A 27,562-nucleotide genomic window follows, 5' to 3' on the forward strand; every position below is an offset into this window, starting at 1 on the left:
CACTTTACGTACATGCATTAAACCCAGTTTTTCAAGAACGTATCTCATTTTATCTCTTTTAACTGGGTAATCTATATAGGAAGTGCAAGAGATCAACTTTATCTCAAATCGAGCATCATGTTTTATAGGCACATTAGTGCAAAATACAGTAAAGCATTGTAAATCACCCCCAAAATCCACTCATAAGTGTTTGAAAAAGAACATGTTTGTTCTTAGCTTTTAAATATAGCAAATAGGAAGTTTGTAACCTCATTTATTGGTGTGTAACTTGTTTGCATCATTGTTATATTAGTAATTTTAGCATCAATCTATGTATCATCATTGTATGTTATGACTGCCAATAAGGGCAAACAACACTCTGCAAAACAATTAACCCTACAGTACCATGTGTGTAAAAGCAGAATTTTACAAAGTATGGTTTATAAGTAAGAAGTTAGATAAATATTTTGTTAAGTTTCATTGATTTTTGTAATGAATAAATTAGCATACTGTAACTCCTCAATTTCAGTAGTGTTTGTTTGAGTCAATAAGTCATACCTGTCAACATTTGTCTGACCCAAATCGGGACATTTCTTGAAAATTGTATTGATATTTGACCTCATAGTTGGACAACTAAAAACTGTCGTTCATTTCAGTGCACAATGCATGCTAACAATTTCAGAACACTGAAGTGAAATAATAGAAAACGTGTTTTATGACAAACTTGGGGAAAGTTTCATGGTCCAGTCTCTAAAATGCATTTAAATTTAAAGAGATACAAAAGATATGGAGAATGTAAACGTCAAGTTTGAATAGAAATAAGTTATTTAATTAAAAAAACAACTGAATTATAATTCTTTGAAAGTTGTATTTGGTTAAAGTGTCTGTTACAATTAATTAGCATCTTGATTTTACCGCCAACAGGAAGGGTGTCTTGGGGTTGCTCTGTTATTTGGTCAGTTAATTTAGTCCACAAAAATTGAGTCGCTTCATGTGAAAATAGGTCTAATGTCATCTGAGGCCAGCGTAGCCTTAGATCAACCTTCACAATCAAGCAGTCTGATCAGACGCTACGCTGTCCATATAAAGTCTTGAAGTGTTTGTGGTCTCATTAGTGGACAGGGCAGCCCTGACCAGACTGGGTGTTTGCCCAAGTTGGTCTGGAGCTATGCTGGGTGCATACGGCATAAGATCCATTTTTGCATGACTTGGTTTAAATGTTTAATAAGTTTATGCAGTGCATGATAATAATGTCATCACCAAGGAATGAAGATGTTTAAGACTTTTTACATCCCCTGTAGTCTAAACATTTGTGAGTTACACGCCCATGAAAATTCCTGACAAAAGAGAACCACGGATAGTGGCAATACCTTGAGTATATTTAAAAAGTTGCATTAACAAATATAAACATTTTCAGACCGCTCCCATAATGTTTCATCCCCGCGTCACGTCAACTCAGTGACAGTTGGTGGACCCTTAGAACTGCGCGCAGAGGGCTACCAAGTGGGAACCGGCGAGGATCGAAATCGCAACCAGCCTGCGCACAACACTGAGGCCACTGTAAACCAGTCTGGTCCAAGTACTGGGCGTTCAGCACGAATCACCACAAACAGTCCAGTGATGGATGCTCCGCAGAAGGGGGTTGTGGGTAATGGAATGATCAGGCTCGATCTGGAGACCGAGGATGGGAAGAAGCAGGAGATCTACATTGATGATGCAGGTGAGCATGCAGCAAGGGCTGAATGCAAGTGCGTAGAGTGTCATCCCAGATTAGCCTCTGCAGTCTGCACAGGCTAAACAGGGATGACACTTTCCGCTAAGTTATTTTTGTTAAGGAGAGAATTCCTTTCAACATGTGCATAAAGTGTTGTCCCAGATTAGCCTGTGCAGACTGTGCAGGCTAATCTGGGACAACACTATCCACATGCACCCCCTTTTTACAGAGCTCATTTATCGTGCTGTTTCTAAGCCTTGAATGATAACCATGATCTTTAAAACTCACCTAATGTTCTCTGTATTTATTTATTTATGATATTGTACAATAAATAGGAAATGTTTGTACTGTTTGTATTGAGAATGTAAGCCATTAATATTTGTGTTGTATGTTACAATGTTTGTTGAGGGTATTTTGTTGGTCAAGTGTTCCTGTATGTTTCAGTTATGAACATCTTCATTTTTGTTGTTTTTTGTTGCCAGGAAAATAAATTTGAAGTAACTGTTATATGTTTAGAAACATGCAATAATGTTTATTAGGAATCTAATTCTGCGTGGGGGGGGGGGAATGGTATGATAAATATAATTTTACTACCTTTATCATATTTTTTTATTTGGGTAATTCTCTCTAAATACATCCATAAATAATGTGCTTTGTGTATTTACTAAATAAAAACAATAAGTTTAATAGAGCATTTCGCAGGCTTTGTTCAGTGTTACTGTCATCAACGACGCATTTATCTGAAGTTTAAAATGTACATACATGTATACATATGAAGTATCAAACCATTCATTAATTTTTATGAAGAAGTGCTATTTTATTTTGTAAGAGCCTTGTGAATGAATTGTATTTCTTAAAGCATGGTTATGATAAACTTTGAAATTTTACAATTCATTCTTGATGTCCATAATATAGTGGAAGTTTTATGGTGTATTCATTGCTACAGAAATTTAAGGTATTTATACATATATTTTGCAATGTGTGTGTTTGTAGATTCAGCATGCGACCTTGAGAAATTGAAGGAGTCAGAAGCCAGGGTTGCCTCTTTGCAGGTATTTCCAGAGCCGACATTGTTGCCATAGCAACCAGATGTCCCATTCCCAGAACACTATTGTATACTGAGCCTCGCTCTGTGAAAAGGGGGTTTAATGCATGTGCGTAAAGTGGCATCCATGATTAGCCTGTGCAGTCTGCCCTGGCTTATCAGGGAGAACACTTTCCTTCTGAACTGGAATTTTGCTAAGAAGAGACATTTTGTTAAAGGAAAGTATAATAAAAAGCAGAAAGCTTTGTTGGTGATTAGCCTGTGCAAATTGCACAGGCTTATCTGGGGCGATACTTTATGCACATGCATGACCCTTATTTTTCCCAGAACACTATTATATACTAGCTCTAACAATGCCTTTTCTTCTCTAACAGCATGGTGTTGCCTATATGCACATGTTTCCAATGAGACATGCTAGAGGATGCAAGAGTTATTTATAACCGCTGTTATCCAGATTTTCTTGCTTTAATTGCATTGTGTTGTACAATATTTTATTTATGAGCCATTCTCTTGGAAAACAGAGCTTAATGCGTAAAGTGTCATCCCAGATTAGCCTGTGCAGTCTGCACAGGGTAATCAGGGATAAGACGTTTCGCTTGTATGTTGTCCCAGATTAGCCTGTGGAGTTTGCAAAACTCACACAAAACGCAAAGTTTCATCCCTGATAAGCGTGTGTGGACTCCAACTGATAATCTGGGACAAAACTCGACGTACATGCATTAAGCCAAGTTTTCCACATCATGGCTCATACAAGTTTTGTATTTACAATTTTTATAATTTTTCAATGGCATAGATGCATAGAAAGGTGTAATTTTATAGCATGCTTAGGTCATTGAATATAGTTAGTAAACATTTTGTAAACAGTAAAGAACATTACAAATTCACTAACACATAGGAAACAATTGTTTACAATTTGAATTGTTTATTGAATTAACCCTGGTTATTATTTGCCTCATTGTGAGAAAACTGGGCTTAATCAATGTGTGTAAAGTGACGTCCCAGATTGGCCTGGCACAGGCTAATTAGGGTAAACACTTTTGCATTTATTGTATTTTTTTAAAGGAGGTCTCTTCTTAGCAACAATCCAGTTTGGGAGGATGATGTGGTCTTTGATTAGCTGTAAATGCATGATGTCCAGTATTCTAAGAACGAGGCTCAATTTCACAATTATGGTGGAAATTTAGAGACAAATTACTGGCAGAAACTTTGCTATGTAGGCCAAATTGTACTTTGTTCTGATAATGTATATTGACCAATGCACACAGGATTATAAAATCTGCCTGTCAAACATTTAACATTTGTTTCACCACTTGCACTCAGGGGAGTGCTTTTGGCCCGTCATGACCCTCTTGCTTTCACAATTGGGCCTTACTGATGTCTTGGTGTTTTTTTCTCTGAATAGTTCTAGCATATTTAGGGACTATATGATCCATTTTGTTAGTGATAAATATTTTTTTTAAAGTTTGCTTATGTCAATATTTAGATTCTTTAAAAAAGGCAATAAATAGGAGGAACGTTATAGAAATTTCCAGTGTTTCAATAACAGAAGTATGCACCCTGGACCTTGTAGGACTCCACTTTTATCTTCTACAAAGTCAAAGAGTTGAAACTGTCAGATTTCACTGTATATCTTACATAAATACATAAAATGTCTTACCGGTATGTACAAGTTATGCTCTTCACCAAGTTTGAATTTTCAATGTTAAGACCCTGTTGAAAAATATAACTTATTCCAAAGTAGCCTGGCTTTTATAAGGAGATGGTTTGCATCCAATATCTAGTAGAAATTATGATAGATTTTTCATTGTTCATTGGTCAATAAACAATGATTTGTAGTTCTCATGCAGTAGTAGTAAGCACATGTATGTTAAGTAGCCAAGCATATATATAATTACAAAGAGTTGTGTAATGTCGGAAACATTATATGAGCCTTGTTTTGGGAAAACCGGGCTGAATGCATTTGTATAAAAGGTAATCCTAGAATGCACAGGCTAATCATGGAAGACGCTTTCCACTGTTATAATGTTTTTTTATTTAAAAGAAATCTCTTCTTTGTCAAAATCCAGTTTAGATATAAAGTGTCATCCCTGATCAGCCTGTGTGAGTGTACAGGCTGTTTTGGGAAGACACTTTATGCACATCCATAAAGCCCCATTTTGCCAGTGCATTGCTCAGATGTAAACATAAGAAAAGTTAAACTATTAAGATGATTCCAACATTATTTGATGAAAATTAAATTTTGTGATGTGTATAATGGAACTACAGTGTGCTATACTGTACTTATGTTCAAAACTTTATTTTGAATTGTTAATGAGTAAGTTTAACAACAATTATTATGCTCTGTAGTTGCATGTTGGAAGATGGACAAGAATCATGTAAGATGAGGCAGTTTTCATTTCTGTTAGGTCAAATCAATTTCCAGGAGTTTTGGATTCGGTAACAAGATTACCTCAGAAATTATATGAAATTCAAGAACACAAAAAACCTATTCCTTTTCAAGATCATGATGCTAGCCATTGTTACACTGTAAAACAAAAGAAGCAATACCTGGCAGCAAAAAGGTATATTCTTTTGTTAAATTCATTCTGGAAAATGTATGACCCAAGGCCAGTGTTTCCTACATTCCACACAAGTTTTCCAGGTTTGATAAGAAACATTTGCCATATTTTCTGATTTGTACCCATTTTTTATGCTCACATTAATGTTTATGGGTTGTTATCGTTATATCTTATCTAGATCATATTATTTCAATTGGAACTATCTTGTGGAGTTGAAAATAGGTTTGCAGATAGGCAGGTATAATATTTGAATTTGGGATTCTGGCAGCTTATGTTCATTAATTTTTAATTCAACAAACATATTTTAGTTGGTTATTGGTGTTTCTATACACGAATTACATTAATGTACAGTGGGTTTTTGTTGTCAAAGGATTAGAAATGTCCTTCTTAATTCTTAACGAATCTTCTTAAAGAAGACTTCAATAAGAACTGTTTAAAACATTATTCAATAACATATCATTTAGGGCCTGTCTGGATCAAGTTTGATAGTATCTTTTTACCTATTTATTTGAAAAATGGCAGATATCATTGATATTATCATTCATCATTTACACAATAGAGCAACTTGCCCTGGAGTTGAAATTCTGTACTGAGTCCTTTCCTCTTGAATAATACTATCATAGTTCAAAATCAGGACATTTTCACAAAATAATTCAAACAATCACAACACAAGTGCTTCTGCAGTTTTGGTCGACTTTTTCTTTATATAGACTGCACATTATTTGAGCACCTCAAAGTCTATGAGAGTATCACAACATTTGCATAGTATTAGTACTTGTAAAGGGCGGCCACAGAATAAATACATTAAAGCAAAGATGAACATTCTGTGCCTCTCCTTGTTTGTATGCAAGGTGGTTCTTTATGCATTCTCAAACATATGTCATTAATTCCCATCAGATATGCCGGCACGTAAACTAATAGTCATTAATAGGTGGCTCTTTATGCATTCTCAAACATATGTCATTAATTCCCATCAGATATGCCGGCAAATAAACTAATAGTCATTATAAGGGCAAATTGTCAGAAGAAACCTTGGTTACAATCCGTCTTAAGTCAACCACCCAAAAACTGCTGATATATGTAAAGGGACTATAACTGTATGACAGATGTATGTATGAGCTTCGTTCATATTGCAGTTAAATGCATGTTTTCTGGTAAATTAGGGCCAACAAAAAACTGTACAAAAAGAAACACACAATGTGTATGCAGTAGCCAGGAATGCCAATGTAACATTGCTTTTGCACGAATCATAAATGAGACTACCCAGTGTACTTGATCATTCAGAGAATGTTGTTTTCAAAATTCTCAGACAGGTGTGATGAGTTTGAGCCTCACTCTGGGAAAATGGGGCTTAATGCATAATGCTTAAACCTTTCACACTTAGATAAATATTTTGACACATTTATAATCAATAAGAAAGTTATATTTATTAAAGACCTTTCTAACTGCAAGTATTAAAGGCTTCATTTCCGACCCTTAGTTACTGATGAGTAGTAAACAGCATAAAACCTGAACAGGCTGCAAGTTACTTGCAGGCTGTTCTGGTTATTTTGCTGTTTGCACATAGCCTTTTTCACTTTGATTTTGAGTGGGAAAGGGTTAAAGTGTTGACCCCAATTAGCCTGTGCAGTCCACATAGGCTAATCAGGAACAACACTTGCCATCTAGACTGGATTTTCATTAAAAATAGAATCTATTAACATGAAAATTTTCATAGGAGTAAAACGTGTGGTCTCAGATAAGCCTGTGCGAAAAGCAGAGGCTTATCAGTGACGATATGTAATGCATATTCATTAAGCCCCATTTTCCCAGAGTCAGATCATACGGATTTGAAATTGTTCCTAAAGAGATGTTTGTTTCTTCAAGAAAAAAGCAATCGCAGAAAATGAACATGTTATATGTGTTATATTTTCTCATTAGTTCTTGTTTTAACAGAAATATAAAGAAAATATCTGCTGATATATAACATCTTCATGCAGAGGTAGCCACAACAGTTGGGGAAGATTAACAGTGCCCTAGATAGTGTACTCATGCATGTTTCCAAATATCATGCATGTGCTTTGATGTTGTTTGTTGTTGTATAAACTCTGCATGTCTCTCTTCCCAAAATGATGTTAAAACCTGCTGTTGTAAATCATAACTGTTCCACTAAACATTAGCAGACTGGAATTATTTATAGGGTATTGTCCATGTTAATTGTCAGCCCCACCATATTCTTTTCATACCCCTCACAACAAGTAGTTGCAAGGGGTGGGGGTATAATGGTTACAAGTTGTCTGTCTGTCCGTCATCATTCTTTCGTTGGATTTCTTTTCTGTAGCAATTACAGGTATAAACATGAAACTGCATAGGTTGATGTATCCCATTGCACAAGAACCATACTTCCTGCTCCACCATTTTATGACTAATTGGCCTTTGTTAATTTTTATGTACCCCACCACTATAGTGGGGGACATATTGTTTTTGCCCTGTCTGTTGGTTTGTTTGTTTGTTTGTCCCAACTTAACATTTGCCATAACTTTTGCAATATTGAAGATAGCAACTTCATATTTGGCATGCATTTGTTTCTTATGGAGCTGCACATTTTGAGTGGTGAAAGGTCAAGGTCATCCTTCAAGGTCAAAGGTCAAATATATGGGTCAAAATCGCTCATTTAATGTACACTTTTGCAATATTAAAGCTATCAACTTGATATTTGGCATGCATGTGTATCTCACGGAGCTGCACATTTTGAGTGGTGAAATGTCAAGGTCATCCTTTAAGGTCAAATGATATATGTATGGGGACATAGTGTTTCACAAACACATCGCTTGTTAAACATAAATTTGTCCAGATCATACCTCTAAAATTAAGAGACACTTCATATGTTTGTAGATCTCTTTGAGGGGTTTTGTAGACAAAAAGAACCATACCTCCTGCTATCCTATTTATAGACTTATTTCCCTTTGTTAATATTTGTATGTCCCCCAGTATATACTGGGCGACATATTGTTTTTGCCCTATCTGTTGGTTTGCGTCAAACTTTAATATTTGCCATAACTTTTGCAATATTGAAGATAGCAACTTGATATTTGGCATGCATGTGTATCTCATGGAGCTGCACATTTGAGTAGTGAAAGCTCAAGGTCATCCTGCAAGGTTAATGGTCAAATATGGGTCATAATTGTCAATCTTTAACATTTGCCATAACTTTTGCAATATTGAAGATAGCAACTTCATATTTGGCATTCATCATTGTATCTCATGGAGCTGCACATTTTGAGTGATGAAAGGTTAAGGTCATCCTTCAAGGTCAAAGGTCAAATATATGAGGGGACATAGTGTTTCACAAACAAATCTTGTAAAATTAATTTTGTCATGGGCATTTATTGGAAAATGTTACAGAATTCAACATGAAACTAAATAGGTAGGTAGAAGTCATTGTATACACACATATGCAGTGCACAAGACCAATACCTTGCTGCACTAGTTTTAGAGTTATTGCCCTTCTAAATTCATGACAGTTAAATTTTGAATGGTACATATCAGGTATGAAACTTGTACATGTATTGTTGGAAACCCAGTTCTTAAATGTGAACTGCATTATAATGATATAGCCTTGATAAAGTGACTTATGGGTTATTTCATAAACAAAAGTTATCATAATTTGTTCAACATGAAAGCATATGTGAAGCCTCACTGTCATAGGCATATGAGATTTAATTTAATTATCCCCCGCCATAGGCGGAGGGATATTGTTTTGGCGTTGTCCGTCCGTTTTTCCATCCGTCCTTCTGTCCGTCCATCCGGCACTTTTGTGCCCGGAGCCATATCTTGAAAGTGCTTTGACGGTTTTCAATGAAACTTGGTATGAGTATATATGTGGATAAGAGGATGATTCACGCCTAATGGCATTGTACACGATCTGTTAATAACAGAGCTTTGGCCCTTAGGTATCTTGGAAAAAATGCTTTTTTGTGTCGGGAGCCATATCTTGGAAGTGCTTTGGCGGATTTCATTGAAACTTGGTATGAGTATATATATATGGATAAGAGGATAATGCAGGCCAAATGGCATTGTACACCATTAGATAATAAAGAAGTTACGGCCCTTTGTATCTTGAAAAAATGTTTTTTTGAGTGTCAAATATAACACTTTTGTGTCCAGAAGCATATTGGTGGGGGATATCAATTCAACGAATTTGCTTGTTATTCATACAATATTGCTAAATATTTATACTGTACGTTCATTGTTTAAATAACTAGCAAAATTCAAAATACCACAATATTGGGTTAAAATCTTGCATTTTGTTTTGATTATTGAATTTACAAAATGAAATATAACTTAAAGAACTTATAAAAGGACTTACGGTTAATGTTGAAGATTTTAACTGACAGTAAAAGTGCATTATTAAAAAGGGAGATATTGAGATTTGTGGGGTTACCAACCCATATATGCCCACTTAAATAGCATATGATAGCACATGTGTGAACACTCAACAGAAGTTAAAACACACATTAAATAGAAATTTATGAAAGTAATTATTGTATTTTGCTTTTGAATGATATCAATTTCAAAATGCAAAGTCAGCTGTGATTAGTAATGATGTATTATAAGTTTTATTGAGTGCATTTTTGTATTGAAATTTCCAACAGCCAATGCTACATGACATCAAAATGCATTAACCAGCCACATCATTCAAAAATGGACCTTCTGCCATATGAAATAAAGCAGTCTGGTCGCGAGCTACTTTGTTTGATATGAAGTCATTCAAGGTTTTGTGGTCTCATAGGCGGACAGAGTAACTCCTGACCAGAGTGCGCAGATGTGCCGGCTGGACTGAAGGAACTACACTGGTCGCATATGGCATAAAACCAATTTCACATGACAGGGCTCAAACAAGTCCAGCATTAAGATGAACTGTGAAGCATACTCAGAATTACGCAGACATCCAGGGTCTGCCAAGCTGGGTTTTGCCCCTTAATAACCAAAGATTTTGCCTGTTATCTTTCCAGGAAGACGCTAAGCAGCGCAAACGGGAGCTTGAACAGATCCTGGTCGAGCATCAGGAAATCGTGAAGAAAATCGTTCGTCAGACGAGTCATGAAGATGGCCATGACACATTCCAATCTGCAAGCGAAGAATCGCGACACCAGTGACCTTGAACTTTATTATAGTGTCCAGCAATAGAATGTGTTGTTGTACTAATTTATTGATGGATGTGTTGGGAGTATATTGTTTAGATGATAGTTCTTTTCCAGTATTGCATTTTTGTTGTGTTTTACGACAAAATAAGAATGCACAGGTGAAAGTGTTTTCAGCATTTATACTGATTTCAATATTCTTACATTATTAACAACTAAGAGTTCAGGACATTGAAAACTGGATGTACGCATGTGTACTTTTAAAAAATTCTGTACTTGCCCCAACAACTTCTTATTGGGGGCAAAACTGTATACATGTACCTGTACAATTACTTATTTTACTTGTAAAGAATGTGTTTCTTCAACTAGGGTATTATGAATATTGGGTCATTGTTTGAAAATATCTGTGCTAAAAAATAGTAATAAGTAAATATTTTTGACATTCTCTCTGGGAAAAACGTGGTTTGTGCATGTGCGAAAAGTATCGTCCCTGATAAGCCCAGGTAGTACTATCAGGCTAATCAGGGACAACAGTCATTTTGCTTTTGTGGAATTTTTCATATAAAGAAGTATCTTTTAAACCACAATCCAATCTAGGCTGAAAGTGTCATCCCTGATAAGCCGGTTCAGACTGCACAGGCTAATCTGGGAACATACTTTACACACATGAATTAAGCCTAGTTTTCCCATAGAGCGGTTCATTATCTGTTTTCAGTTGGCTAGATAAGTATAAGGATCATTTTGTACTTTATTGTATTTTATAAATAGCTTGTTATTGCAATAAGAACTATCTAGACAACAGGTCCAATTAAAAACTTTGAAACATTTTCTTGTAATATATAGGTTACATTTATGTTATTTACCTTGACAGCCATCATTTCAGCATATGCATCAAGATGACTGATAGTGTAATCTTGCAAGTGACAAATTAATTGCTGTAACACTTGCTGCTAAATGGGTAATGCATATAACTGAAGGTTTAGCAATAATTATGAAAATGGTCTTAATTACATTTTCACTGTTAAAGTTATAAAGCAGCAAATAATACCTCTTATATTTTATCCCCATGTTAAATGGCCGTGTTGATACATGTATAACAATACAGTTTCAGTTTAAACTGTCATTCTTGAACTCACTGCATGTCCTCTCTCAAAACAGGGAACACAGGGTGTATTTTCATGATGCCTTTCGATATTTATTGTCTTTGTTAGTTAGCCATTTCCAAAACACAAAATGCAAACAATTGATGGGTACAGTTAAAATACCAGGTTAATGTCAATTACAGATGATTTCTTTAATGATTTTTAATAAAAAGACTGCTTTAGTTGGCATGTAAGCCTGAAACACTCAACAATGCTCATGGTTTAGGTATTGTAAGCCTCTCCTAGATAAACACTCTTTATTCAACACCAACTTTGTATTCTCATGTTTGTTGACATATTTGATTGTACTTTTTGACATGCTGTAACATATAAATATACATGCATGTACCGTAATCACTCTTAAAGCTATTAACCAAACATTACAATTGGTACCATTACTTTTCTGGGTTTTACTTATAGTGTCTATTTTCACAATCTATACTAACAGTTATGTTTTATCAAAGAAAAAATATCATGTTTTGAACTGATGTGTCAATTACAATAATGTGTGTATGGTCATATGAATATTAAAAAAAACATGATGATTAATAAACTATTTATAGATTATAATTTCTTGAAACAATTATGTATTATTTATGTTTTTGTTTATTAATCAACAGACTTTATGCTTGTTAACTTAAAGGATGCAGAGAGCATATGAAGCCCTTTCTGTCAGAAATTAAATCCATCATGATTATATGTTATTGCTCCCAGTTGAGAAAATTCAAGTCTGAGATTTCTCATAACATTTACTGGAAAACTTTGTCAAGGAAATGTAACTAGGTAAAGTGAACAGGATTTCTCCACATTTATAAGTGCAGCATCATGCAAAAATGCGACTTCTGCTAATGTGGCATGGGTAGCTCCAGACCATGCAGTCTGCAAGACTAATGTGGCAAGGGTAGCTCCAGACCATGCAGTCTGCACATTTGCCCAGTCTGCTCAGGTGCTACCTGGTATGTTAACCCTTTGCATGCTGGGAAATTTGTCATCTGCTAAAATGTCGTCTGCTGAATTTCTTAAATTAGCATTTTCTTCGATTTTTTTTCAAAGAATACTATCAAAATAGCAAACAGTTTGGATCCTGATGAGACGCCATGTTCTGTGGCATCTCATCTGGATCCAAACTGTTTGCAAAAGCCTTCAAAATTTGGTTCCAGCACTGAAAGGGTTAACATGACCACAAAACCTTGTGTGACTTTATAGCGGACAGTGTAGCCCCTGACCAGACAGCACAAATGGGCTTGCTGGTTCCATTTTAGCATGGCGCAGCTCATCTTTCCTATATAGTCTCAAAAGTTTATTTTGGGTGATTAAAATAAGTCTGGGATTCTTTTAATAATCTGTTTAGTCATTATTCATTACTGTTTAAATTACTGTTGTTAAGATGCAACCATGATACAGATAAATAAAGCATTGTCTCGACAATGTTTAGTTCTTTTGCTTGCATGCAAAACATACATTTGTTCATTGCCAATCAAAATCTAAATCCATTGCAAAGTACATGCACAGTGCCATTAAAACTAAACATAATTTGATAAATGCATCTTATACTGTTAGCTGATATTTGCGTGTTTTTTTTATATATTTTGGTTAATACATGTTTAATATTGTTTGTAACACTTATAATAAATACTTTGTTTTTGTTTTTAGATCAATTGGATTAGGTTGATGTTCAGATATCTTGATGATTATAGGGATTCATCATTTACTTGCTTTCTTTTTTATGTGTATTTAAAGGCCACTCTGATGAAAATTTACCAGCACATGCCTTGGTGTGGTCTACCTTTGACACAGAATTATAGACTAATTAAAAATTTAATGTTAAAAAACAAAAACATTTTTAGACATTTGTTTAAAGTTTTAAGACATTTATTTATCGATTGAAAATGTGACACAATTAAAAACTAGTTTCAATTCAGCAATGATACATATCTAACCTGGGTAGAAACGTTTATCAATGATGTATTTTTGTTTTTGATTTATGTCATTTTAAACAGATTTTTGTATTTTCTGGAGCTTTGACAGCAGGTTTTTATATGAAAATAATGACAGATATCTGTCATTTTCAACTTGTGTACGAAAATGTACTGTTTAAGTTTAACATGTATATAACAATATGATAAAACTATTACCCAGCAGGTACATTAGGTGAAAGTTATCATGCTATAATATCTTTATCATGTACTTCATGTGTATCTTGTTCACAACACAATTCTTTCATAGTTTGTTTAATATTTTGTATGATCATGCAAATTGATATTTGACTTAGACAATTATAGCAGACATGAAAAGCTTGAAATCTGATAAACAAATAAAATACACAGTTATCATGTTATCCATTATATAGAAATTACAACAATTTGTATTTGTGTGAGTTATAACTTCAGTCAAGTGATTTGTTTCGTTACACTTATATGGTGAAAAATGAATAAACCACATGTTAAAGAATTTCTATTTTATTGGATGAAAAATATGGGTTAAAATGTTTGTGAATAAGGTTCATGTAGATATCATGAGCTCTTCTATAGAATGGCTCAAATGCCATACTAGTGTATCTTGTTTGTAAGAGTCAAGCACATACATCAGTTTTGCATTCAACTGTGTTATTTTGCTTTAAGCTGTTTGCTGTATATTATTATTATTATACCGGATTTATATAGCGCCCTTTTCATGCAAGAGTGCACGTTCAAAGGGGCTTTACATAAGAACATTTGACGTATCGCAGATACGCATACATTGTGCAACACAGTTTCAAAAGAAATCGATCAAAACTACTCAATTATACTATAAAACTACTTTATTACCTCTACTAGGTAAGTAAAAACATGCACAGTAACCCTACATTAGAAAGATGAACAAGACACTATATAACTACCCTGTGTGTATTGCTATAAGACAATTAATGAAACAATAAAATCTAAAACTTAAACAATAAGTACTACGTAAAAAAAAAAAAAAAAAATAAAAAATAAAAAACATGCACAGTAACCATAGATTTGAAAGATCGGCAAGACAAACCAGAGACAAGACAGAAACAAGAGTATATACTGAATGAATTGCATGTGATCGTGTTGTTACTTCATTTCTGTGATAGTAAGAGAAGTATTAGTTCTGTTAAATTGTCATAGGGTACTTTGATGTAGTTCAATAACATTAAAGTAAATACCTTATGCTTATTTTTAAATTGTGGTGCCAAAATCTTTGAACATACATACGAGCCTGTCTCTGGGAAAACAAGACTTAATGCTTGTGCGTTAAGACAGGCTTATCAGGGACGACACTTTCTGCTGTTATTGAATTTTTCGGTTGTCCTACCAAAAAAAATTCCAGTCAAGGTGAAATGTATTCCCTTATAAGGGTGTTCGGACTACACAGGCTAATCTTTGACCACACTACGCACATGCATTAAGCCCAGCTTTCACAGAGCACAGCGTATAAAAACATGTCTCAATCAGGTGACAAACCAAAACATGAAAATAATGTTGTTTCAGTGTTAAATCAATTAGTTTTTTTTACACAACTGCTTGAAGAAATTAAAATAATCTGTTAGAGACTATTCAAAAGTCAATGTCTTCTTCTTACAAGTCGATGAACTATTAACAGGGACTATTCAAAAGCCAATGTCTTCTTCTTACAAGTCCATAAACTATGATTTATATCAGCAATAATTATATTCAACATTTTGCTGTACAAAAACCTCAGCACAAAAAAGCCAGTGACTACAAGGGTTTTTTGTGTTTTAGGGATTATCTCAAGTCTTATAATAAATGAAAATTATTTTTGCTTGCTTAAAAAAATGTTTCATTGGATTTATTCTTTAGAAGAAATGTACAAAAATAGCTACCTTTATGTAAAAAAATTGATAAATATTGTTCTACTCACAAACATAATTGTGCCTTATTGTTATTTTGTTAAAATTAATTATTTACATGCAATTGTTACCACTGTATTAATTTGTGAATTTTGAATAAGATATCAAACTTGGAATGGATATCATTTTGGTGATTATCACACATAAGACTGTATCATGATGTGTTTGATTGTTATATGTTTTCAATAGTGTTAGTATATTCAACTCTTTTCCATGAATTCTCTTTAAGTGACTTTTTTATAATTGGCCTAGTATTTTTTATTTGTGTTCATGCATGCATGGGTAAGGTTTCAGTTTTAGGGAATTTTTTTATGCATACACATATAAAACTGTGTTAAAATATGTCTAATGATGCAATAATATATGCAGATGTCTATTTGCGACATAAGTTGTAAGAATTAATAAATCCAACAAGTTAAATTTTATACAATGCAATGTGTTGAATAAAGCTGTTTATTGCAAATTCACATAATAGTTTTTTGTCGCATTTCCTTTTACTTTATTACAAGTAATTAATCAAAATTGCACATTTTTCTACATATTGAACTGGTATATTAATTTATATAATTGTCCTTGAAAAAATTAATTTATTTGTTTGATTTAGTCTCGTGCTTCAGATTCATGATGTCACACTTGTATGTACTCTTATTGTTCTACTTAACTGTCATGTTCAATTCTAAACAAGCGGTAATAAACATTAGATATAATTTTTTTGTGGGTTTTTTAATGCTTTAACCTTTTCCCCCATAAGAAGCAAAGTGAAAATGGCTTTTGCAAACAACATAAAACCAGAACAGCCTGCGAGAAACTTGCAGTCTGTTCAGGTTTAATGCTGTATGCTGCTCATCAGTAACTAAGGTTTGGAGATGAAGCCTTAAAAACTTGAATCTAGTAAGAAAGATCTTCAATTAAATAGAACTTTTTAAGTGACTTCAAAAGAAAATACGTATCTAAGCGTTAAAGGAATACAGGCCCAGGTGAGTTGTCACAGGACTGACTAAATGGGTGAGGATAAATAAACAACATATTGTGAAGTAATTCATGTAAATTTAATATAATGCTCTCTTGCAATAGACCATATATTAACATTTCTTAAGCTGGTATCAGAATGAATGTAAAACTTTCAACGAATGAAAATAAAAGTTAATACAACATTTGAGATTGAGAACTTGCACATAGTTTGCACACACATTTCAATTTTACAAGTGTTTACAGAATGGTAATAGAAGTTAAAACATCCAAGGTTTCTTCAAAATTTACTTCGTAAAGAAAGGCTGAATGTTATGACATATACCTCCCTGTACAATTTTGCAATGTATCTTTGCCAAAATTTCATCACTGACATTAAACTACAAACAACATTTATCTTCATTTGTTTTGGCATCTAGTTTGAACAGACATTCTACTATATTGTACAAGTAAACAAAGCAAAACAATATATTTTTTACAGTTTACTCAAACACTATGATGCATTCGCTTGTTGGTGATTGTCGGTGTGTGTTGCTGAAGTCCGGAGTCATGCAAAAATGGGTCTTATGCCATATGCAACAGTATTACACCGGACCAGCTTGCACAGTCTAATCAGGAGCTACCCTGTCAGCTAATGAAGTTACAAAACCTGGTGTGACTTTATAGATGACCTTACTTCAAGACAATACTGTGCACTTGAGTACACTGTTCTGGAGTTACGCTGGCCGCACATGGCATAAGACATTCGTATGAAGCGGGTCATATATACTGGGTGTAACAAAGCACACTTAAGTAATATCTCATACATTCTCATTTGGAAAATTTCAGTTGATAAACAATTCATTTTCATCATCATCACTAACACTTCTATCATCATCATTTGAACGTATATCTTAATGAACTATGTGCCTTTGATACATGCAGTAATCATTTAATGTACGATCTGATTTCAAATAAATTGCCTTAAACTACGTTATATATACATATAAATGAAAAGCTACGATAAAAAACAACCATTGTTTTAACAACCGTTTTTACCAGGATCATGGGATCAAAGGCACACATTAGGTGCCTTCCAAACTCAGGAATGTGTTTATCATTTGGAATGAAAAAAGTGTATGGCAGGTCTTCATTTTAGTACATAATTTATTGTAAATCTTTTGAGAAATAGGGAAGAAGTTAGCTCCGCAAAGTTACAAGACAAAAAAATGAAGTGGGCAAACATTACTATAAACAAAGTGAGTCCCATGAATTCATGTTTATTTGCTGACTTCGAACGTAAAATATTAAACTAAAAGACAAATAACACATATCAAGCTTATCTTAATAATAACATATTGTCACTTTAGTTAAAACTAGTCTAAATGTAAAATTTGCTATGTGAATATAAGCATTACATTAAAACAAAGAAAAGTTAATATTAATGATAAAATTTAATAAAGTCCAAGAATAGAATGCTGCATACAAAAAATGTGTGACCCCAAATATTTATGAACATAGGGCTATTTTTGAATAGTCGGTTCAGAAAACAACAATAATTGAGCCTTAAAAATTAAGTTATTTTATAGTAAAGCACTGATCAGTATATCCATTCATCATACAGCATTTAGGTGTTTAAAATGTTCACAATGAGAAGAATATAATCTAACACAACTACAGACATTCTTTGGATAAATCTAAATCATAACCTTACACTTTCAAAAGATCTCAGAAGATCACTTTCAAGGAGTTGTTGGGCACTGGGACGTTCATCAGGTTTTGCAGAGAGCATCTGGTGTACTGTTTGGCACTTAAAGTATATAAAGGAGGTAACACAACAAATGGTAATGTTGCAGAAGTGATAGGCTACGTTGATTACCTTCAGATAAGGTGATTTACATGCCTTTTAGGGTATTGCTTTTATCAATTCCATTTGACAACAAGTACCAGGTACTGGTTCTACCCTGGAAATGAACCTTCAAGAGTCAAGAAAACCTTCTGCTTTTGACCCAAACAAAACTTAAATAATAAATAATAATTTCTTATAAACAAAAACTAATCTTAATCGTGGACATAAATGAGAACCGTAAAAAAACAAACAGTAAAAAGCCATACAAGACACATTATCCATCAAGTATTGGAGAGATTTGGCTGGTTATTAAACTTAGTCAAGAGTATTTAAATTTTCATTACATTTGCGGAAAAACTGTCTTACATAATAAGTGGACATGGCCACAAAGGCCATATTAAAGGGGTTAAACTCGGCAATTACGCAAATTCCCAAAATATAATTCTACACACAATTGTGATAGCTTTGCATTAATTTCTTTCATTGGGAAAAAACAACGAGCAAAAGGCCTACTGATTGTAAAACAAACATTAATTACGAAACATACTCTACTTGTTTTGGTTTGAGGAAAAATATAGATGAAAAATTTAGTTTCTAGCAACAATTTTAGTTTGGATTTATACAATATGTAATTTCGTAAGTATTGAGTAAAGACCCCTTTTGGTTAAAAAAATCTATGAAATTATTTAAATCTCATAAAGTTTACATATATTTAATCATAAGAAACACTTGTTGCTAGAAACGTCAAGGGTGTTTTTTATTAATTAGAAAAGTCCATATTGCCGATCACACAGTTTGATTCATTTTTGCCAAAAGAAACACAGACTTACCCATTGTGCATGGTTGACCTGAAACTGTTCAGGAAAGTCGAGCCTCCTTGCTGCCTCAAGCATTTTTACTCTCTCTGATCCCGAGTCAAAACTGTGGAACATCTCAAAAACAATCACCCCAAGAGCAAATATGTCCACTTTGTTGGTATAATTTTTGCCTCTCTGAAACACCAATGGTCTTTTAAAGTCTCTTGTGTAGTATTTAATACTATCAAGATAAAGAAATCCACGTGGACATTTTTAAGGCATGAAATGATCTATTCATCGCATCGCATCATATGATTTGGCGGTTTCTGGTTACCACTTGAAAGACAGTAAGCCTTTCACACTTTGAATTTCAAATTGACCAGCTTCATTAGAAAATGGGTCATATGCAGCTAGCATGGCTTAAACCAGAGACGTAGATATCTACATCTCTGCTTAAACCCAGTCTGAGCATCCACCAAGTCTGGTCAGGAGCTGCGAAAACCAGGAGCTGCCCTGTCCGCGGAGGAGACCACAAAACCTTGCACAAAATCAAGTAGAATTTTAATGTATGTTTGCTGGCGTGTTTAAGTTACATTTTGACAACTTGGCATAGAAAAAAAGAATAAGTGATTTTAAAGGCCTAAATTGTGTAAAAACTTGCCAAGTTCCAAAATCTGTCAACCGTTCTTCAGAAAGATAAGACATAACGAGGGCTTAACGGGAGACTGTTGTAACTCATATTAAATAAAGAAGGGGATAGACAGTTTTCCGTTCAGCCTTCGATAATTTGTTTGATGGTTTATGTAATACAAAGTAACTTATAGTTAGTTCAAAACAAAAGCAATACAATTTGTAAATACGGGGTTCATTTAAAGGGATCTTTTCACGCTTTGGTAAATTGACAAAATTGAAAAAAGTTGTTTCAGATTCGCAAATTTTCGTTTTAGTTATGATATTTGTGAGGAAACAGTAATACTGAACATTTACCATGGTCTAATATAGCCATTATATGCCTCTTTTGACGATTTGAAAACCTAAAAATTATAAAGCGTTGCAACGCGAAACGATTGAATAATTTGGAGAGTTCTGTTTTTGTCGTTAAATTTTGTGAAACTACGAAGATTGCTTATATAAGGTATAAAATACGACAAATATGGGTCCTCGGCGGAATAGCTCAGTAGGCTAAAGCGTTTTTACTTCAGGACTCTGGCAGGACACCAGGGGTCACTGGTTCGAAACCTGCTCCGGGCAATGTTCTTTTCCTTTTTTAAATTTTATTCTTGATTTTTTACTGAAGCTTTTACGATCCAGTGTTTACATTTATAAATATAAAGCATTTAATGAATAAGTTAAAAAATGCCAAAATCTGTGAAAAGGCCCCTTTAAGAGTAAGATTGTTAATTGCGAACCACGAGAAGTTACTCAAATATGACTTAATAATACAACAACAAAACAATCTACCTCATTAATATAATAGAAGTTTGCAACTTCACTCTTGTTTTTATTTTGATAATTTAATACAAAATTTGATATTAGTAACGTTTTTTTAACAGAAATAGTAAACCAATTCTCGTTGACAATACAATTTGCACTCTGAGTGCATTGACAGTTTGACAACATCACAGGAAAGCCGCTTCTGAAGCCATAGAGTAACACCCTTCTTGCGGACAAAATTGGCTTCCTTTGTCTATTAATCAAATTGCAAAAACAATCGTGCGTTTGTTACTCAATTGCAAGCGTCCAATTACGAAACAGCATGTGCACAGCTCCGCCTTTCGATTTTTTTGGCGGAGAACACAGGTGGAGTTTAACGGTTTATTTAACACGTGTTTTACGCAATCTGAGTCCAGATTGGTCGAAATAACTCGGCCTTAGCATGGAAACGAAGGATAAATTTATATTGCATTTTCAGTGAAAGGCCGATAAGTTCCGATTTACCAACTTTCTGTGCAGTTTTTAACAATAACGTACGCGTGTGTTTACAAAAGTTCGTAAACACATCTATCGTAAATATGGGCACAGCGCTTTGTTGGATTATTGCAAGTTATCAAATTTCAAGGTATTACTGTTTTTAACTACTATAATACACGGTTTGTTTAATATAATTAAAATGTTAAACAAAATAGTTGCGTCTCAGGATCGGACATGTAATTTGACAAGGTCGCACATTTTTTCTAATAGTCTTGTTTGACTCGACTTATCAAATTCACCGCGTTTGCGTTTGCTTGTTAGCGTTTGGCTACGATATAAATAAGTAAATAACAACATTTTGATTGAATTTATATAATTTTTCTTCCAAAATGATGTTTTTACTAATTAATATCATAGCCACACACGAATCACCTGTTAAATGCACATACACAAATGTCAAATTTTCGAATAATTTTTATACATGTACCCTCGACGTATGAGCGAGTAGACATATGACTGAGTATAGGTTTAGGTTTAAGCATTTGTATAGGAAAAAATGATAACATATATAATAAATTGCAGGATCATTACGAAAAATTGTCAGTGTTGTTAATCAACTCAACTGGATTGATTATAAAAAAATCACATTGGCAGAATTAGGCACTGCAACAGTAACGACTAAAATATAGTATATTTTTTTCCTTGCTGTTAAACAATTGCAGCATTTTATCTGTCAGCTTTACAATATTTCACAATATTAAGTTTGAATTTAACTGCAATAGTGCGCTTGCTCAGCATAGCTCTGAGGATCACAAAAGCAAGGATAAATAATGTTGTATCAAAGCTTTTTAACCGTGTTTTTTTAATTGCTTAGGTGCTTTAGTAGGGGTTGGGTATGATTACTGATTTGAAAGACTCAAGTGTGCTTGACTTATTGAATGCTTGGATTACAAGTGTTTTGATATATGAATTGATATGCCAATGATTTTATTATTTATATACTATGGATACACACTGTAAATAAAATCTTACATAAAATGTTGTTTGTAGCCTATCCTGTGAATGACCCAGCAAAATTGCAATGATCATTTTTTGTTAATAGGTTAAAGAGAACTTACATACAACACCATCTTTCAATTTGACATTTCATTGCATTGGACGATGAAATCATAAACTCCAGAATCTGTGTTGATTAAGCGCAGCTACATATTGATTATTAACAAAATAATGTTACCATGCAAACAGACAAAAAGGATAACGAAAAAAAACATTCATGTACACGAAATAATTAAATATAAACGTTTTTCTCACATAACTCTGGACCAGCTGCGCCATTGTGCAGACTGCGCTGAAGCTATCCTAGCCGGATATGGCAAAAACCCATTATTGTATAACACAGTGGGGTCAAATATGATTATAACTAGTAAGAACTTTCACAACAAACTAAAAACAGTTAAGTGAAACAGTTTTCAAAACAAAGATGTCAATTTACTTGTAAATGCCAATTATTGATTTAAATGAACTGAACAGCATAACTATGTTGAAATAACAATTTAAATTTTATTTAAATTTAAATAGATTTATTTTTTATTTTTTACTGGACTAACATACCCGTTCTGGACTAACATACCCGTTCCGGACTAACATACCCGTTCTTGACTTACATACCTGTTCTTGACTAACATACCCGTTCTGTGCTAACATACCTGTTCTTGACTAACATACCTGCTCTGGGCCAACATACATGTTGTGGACTCACAAACCTGTTTTGGGCTTAAATGCTTGTTCTGGACTAACATACATGTTTTTGACTAACATACCTGTTCATGGCTAACATACCTGTTCTGTGCTAACATACCTATTATTGAATAACTTAGTTCTGGGCTAAAATACATGTTCCGGACTAACAAAGCTGTTCTGGACTAACATACCCTTCTGGACTAACATACCTGTCCGGACTAATATACCTGTTCTGATTTAACATACCTGTTCGTGAATAACATACCTGTACATGTATTGGCTAACATACCGGTTCTGGGCTAACATACCTGTTCTTGACTAACATACCTGTTCTGGGCTAACCTACCTGTTATTGGCTTACATACCTGTTCTGGACTAACATACATGTTCTGGACTAACAAACCCGTTCTGGGCTTACATACCTGGTCTTGACTAACATACCAGTTCTGGGCTAACATACCTGTTCTGTACTAACATACCTGTTATGGGCTAACAAACCTGTTCTGGACTAACATATCAGTTCTGAGCTAACATACCTGTTCTGGGCTAACATACCTGTTTTGCACTCACAAACCTGTTTTGAGCTTACATACCTGTTAACTAACATACATGTTCTGGCCTAACATACCTAATCTGGGTTAACATACTTGTTCAGGGCTAACCTACCTGTTCTTGACTAACATACCTGAAGTGGACTAACATTCCCGTTCTGGACTTGCATATGCGTTCTGGACTAACATACAGTTCTGGGCTAATATACCTGTTCTGGGCTAATATACCTGTTCTAGACTAACATACAAATTCTCAACAAACATACCTGTTCTTGGCGAACATACATGTTCTGGGCCATCATACATGTTCTTGGCTAACATACCTGTTATGGACGTATATACCTGTTCTGGTCTTACAAACCCGTTCTGGGCTAACATACCCGTTTGGACTACCATACCTGTCCTGGGCTAACATACCTGTCCTGGGCTAACAAACCAGTTCTGGGCTAACAAACCTGTTCTGGTCTTACATACCTGTTCTAGGCTAACATACCTGTTCTGGGCTTACATACCTGTTCTTGGCTTACATACCTGTTCTGGACTAACATACCTGTTCTGGACTAACATACCTGTTCTGGACTAATATACCTGTTCTGGACTAACATACCTGTTCTGGGCTAACATAACCGTTCTGGACTCACATACCTGTTCTGGACTGACATACCTGTTCTTGACTAACATAACTGTTCTGGACTAACATACCTAATCTGGACTAATATACCTGTTCGTGGGTAAAAAACTTGTTCTAGACTAACATACCTGTTCTGGACTAACATACCTGTTCTGTGCTCACAAACATGTATCTGTTCTGGGCTAACATACCTGTTCTGGACTTACATACCCGTTCTGGGCTAACATTTTTGTCATGGGCTAATAAACCTGTTCTCGACTTACACACCTCTGGGCTAACAAACCTGTTCTGGGCTATCATACCTGTTCTTATATAACATACCTTTTCTGCACTAATATACCTTTTCTGGACTAATAAACCTGTTCTGGGCTAACATGCCTATTCTGGACTCACAAACCTGTTCTGAGCTAACATACCTGTTCTGGGCTAAAATACCTGTTCTGGACTGACAAACCTGTTCTGAGCTAACATACCTGTTCTGGGCTAACATACCTGTTCTGGACTCACAAACCTGTTCTGAGCTTATATACCTGTTCTGGGCTAACAAACCTTTCTGAAATAACATACCTGTTTTGAGCTAACATACCTGTTCTGGACTAACATACCTGTTCTTGATTAACATATCGTTCTGGGCTAACATACTTGTTCGGGACTAACATACCCGAAGTGGGATAATATACCCGTTCTGGACTTTCATAACCGTTCTGAACTAACATATCTGTTCCGGACTTATATACTTGTTCTGGGCTTACATACCTGTTCCGGACTCACAAACCTGTTTTGGGCTAACATACATGTTCTTGGCTAACATACCTTTTCTGATGTAACATACCTGTTCTGGGCTAACATACCTGTTCATGGCTAACATACCTGTTCTGGACTTACAAACCCGTTCTGGACAAACATACCTGTTCTGGGCTAACATACATGTTCTGGGCCACCATACCTGTTCTTGGCTAACATACCTGTTCTGGACTCATATACCTGTTCTGGGCTTACAAACCTGTTCTGGACTAACTAACCTGTCCTGGGCTAAAATACCCTTTCTGGGATAACATACTCACACTGGACTAACATACCTGTTTTCGGCTTACATACCTGTTTTGGGCTAACATACCTTTTCTGAGCTAACATACCCGTTTTTGGCTAACATACCCGTTCTAGGCTAACATACCTTTTATGGGCTAACATACCCGTTCTGGGCGTACATACCCGTTTTTGGATAACATACCTGTTCTGGGCTAACATACCCTTTCTGGGCTAACATACCTGTTGTGGGTTAATATACATATTGTTGACTAACATACCTGTTCTGGGCTTACATACCTGTTATGAGCTAACATTCCTATTCTGGACTAACAATCCTGTTCTTGACTAACATACCTATTCTTGGCTAACATATCTGTTCTGGACTAACAAACCTGTTCTTGGCTAACATACATGTTATGTGCTAACATACCTGTTCTTGGCTAACATACCTGTTCTGGACTAATAAACCTATTCTGGGCTTACATACCTGTTCTGGACTAATTTACCTGTTGTGGGCTAACATACCCGTACTGGACTAACATACCCGTACTAGACTAACATACCTGTTCTGGGCTAACATACCCATTCTGGGCTTACATTGCCGTTCTAGGCTAACATACCTGTTCTGGGCTAACATACTTGTTCTTGACTAACATACCTGTTCTGTGCTAACATACCTGTTGTGAGCTTACATACCAGTTCTGGACTTACATACCTTTCCTTAACTTACATACCTATTCTTGGCTAACATACCTGTTCTGGACTAACATACCTGGTCTTGACTAACATACCTGGTCTTGACTAACATACCTGTTCTGGGCTTAAATACCTGTCCAGTACTAACATACCTGTTCTGAGCTTACATACCCTTTCTGGACTAACATATATGTTCTGGGCTAACATATCCGTTTCGACTAACGTACCTGTCATTGGCTTACATGCCTGTTTATGGCTAACATAATTGTTCTGGACTAACAAACCTGTTCTGAGCGAACATATCTGTTCAAGGCTAACATAAATGTACCTGTTCTGGGCAAACATACCTGTTCTGGACTTACATACCTGTTCTTGGCTAACATACCTGTTCTGTACTAACATACCTGTTCTGGACTAACATACCTGTTCTTTACTAACATACCTATTCTTGGTTAGCATACCTGTTCTGGACTAACATACCTGGTCTTGACTAACATACCAGTGCTGGGCTAACATACCTGTTTTGGACTAACATACCAGTTCTGAGCTAACATACCTGTTCTGGACTAACATACCCGTTCTGGGCTAACATACCTATTCTTGGTTAACATACCTGTTCTTGACTAACATACTCGTTATGGGCTTACATACCTGTTCTGGACTCATATAAAAAAATGTGCCAATTCCTGCAGTAAGACTTTTAGCCACCATTCCTGCATCCAAACTTCACACATGATCATCTGCCATTATCTTTGCCAAACCGAAGTCACCTAGCTTGACAGAGTTGTCAAGTGCAGCAAAGAATATATTTGCTGGTTTAAGGTCTCTATGAATGTATTTCATTTTATGAATGTATGCTAGTGCAGAAGTAATCTCTTTCAGAATTTTCAATATTTCATAAGGAAGACGATTTTTTGTTTTGGCCAACCAGTCTTTCAAAGTTTCAGCTTTACATAACTCCGTCTGAATGTACAGGAAAGTATGGGGCACAGGTGAACTGGGTTTATTAATGGCTAATTGTTGACGAATTTTGTCAGAAACTGTCATATTGCTATATACTCCATCTTTTGTAGTATCATTAAAATTTGCTGTGTTTTTCTTTACATCATATATTTTAATTTTTCTATCGGTGTCACTATTTTCAAAAACAATACCACCGTCGTTATCTTTATCATCGTCTTTATCCTTCTCTTTATCGTGATTTTTATCCTCTTCATTTTCCTCATCATCCGAATAGTCAGGAGGAGGAGTCTCCCTATCGGCATTTTCATCATAACCTTTTGAATATTTTCTGGCTAAGTCCACAGAGGACATTTCATCATTTAACCAGCCACTAGGGTTAGATAAACTAGATTCAGTCGCTTTATCATTTGTGCGATCATCGTCAACAAAACCACCAGTGAAATTTTTTGACCCAAAGTTTTGCCGCAAACTGGGAATTCTTTGGTGGTTCAGTGTTCCAGTGTGTGCAGACGGTTGTTTTTTGCTTATTTTATCATCAGATTGTCGTTTGGAAGATGTTGTTTCCGTTTGATAATCATCAGCGCAAGTTAGGCTGCTAAGACCGTCCCTGTAATTGACAAATGAGCAGCGCTCTGTAAAAACCGGGCTTAATGCATGTGCGTAAACAGGTAATCCACACAGGCTAATCCAGAACAGCACTTCCTGTGTAGACTGGATTTTGGTTTCAACGAGACTTACTTTTAACGAAAAATTCAATAACAAAGGAAAATGTTGTCCCTGATAAGCATGTGCCGACTGAACAGGCTAATCTGAGAGGATACTTTATGTACATGCTTTAAGCCTGGTTTTATCAGAGCGCCGCTCACAAATAGGATTTAAGTCAGTAAAAAGACAATGATTACTTTAAAAAAACTGTAAACATAAGGCAACACAATTTGCAATGTAAAAAGACCCTGTAAGCCACAATCTATTTTTATGACGATTCTTAACATTCTGAATTAAATTGTATTGT

At 34.9% G+C, this 27,562-nt stretch overlaps 2 protein-coding genes across 6 annotated transcripts in view; one reads left to right on the forward strand and one right to left on the reverse strand.

Moving 5' to 3' along the window:
* LOC127844567 (uncharacterized) overlaps nucleotides 1-16,146 on the forward strand; it is an 80,593-nt gene extending 64,447 nt beyond the window's left edge. For 4 of the 5 annotated variants that reach the window (XM_052374921.1, XM_052374924.1, XM_052374922.1 and 1 more), the window contains 3 exons: nucleotides 1,397-1,699; nucleotides 2,687-2,745; nucleotides 10,291-16,146. In XM_052374921.1, the coding sequence (XP_052230881.1) occupies nucleotides 1,397-1,699; nucleotides 2,687-2,745; nucleotides 10,291-10,434 (506 nt within the window). In that variant the 3' untranslated portion in view covers nucleotides 10,435-16,146. The remainder of the gene's footprint in view (nucleotides 1-1,396; nucleotides 1,700-2,686; nucleotides 2,746-10,290) is intronic. The other variant, XM_052374925.1, reaches the window with a different exon arrangement.
* A 1,939-nt stretch (nucleotides 16,147-18,085) lies between these two features.
* Nucleotides 18,086-26,650, reverse strand: LOC127844625 (eukaryotic translation initiation factor 2-alpha kinase 3-like). The gene is made up of 3 exons (XM_052375031.1): nucleotides 26,239-26,650; nucleotides 19,063-19,224; nucleotides 18,086-18,193 (listed from the first exon to the last, which is right to left on the reverse strand). The coding sequence occupies exons 1-3, from the start codon at nucleotides 26,296-26,298 to the stop codon at nucleotides 18,086-18,088; spliced, it is 330 nt and encodes a 109-aa protein (XP_052230991.1). The 5' UTR covers nucleotides 26,299-26,650.
* Between the last annotated feature and the right edge of the window lie 912 nt (nucleotides 26,651-27,562).

Source organism: Dreissena polymorpha, chromosome 9, assembly GCF_020536995.1.
Source record: "Dreissena polymorpha isolate Duluth1 chromosome 9, UMN_Dpol_1.0, whole genome shotgun sequence".
In the NCBI taxonomy this organism is placed as follows: domain Eukaryota; kingdom Metazoa; phylum Mollusca; class Bivalvia; order Myida; family Dreissenidae; genus Dreissena; species Dreissena polymorpha.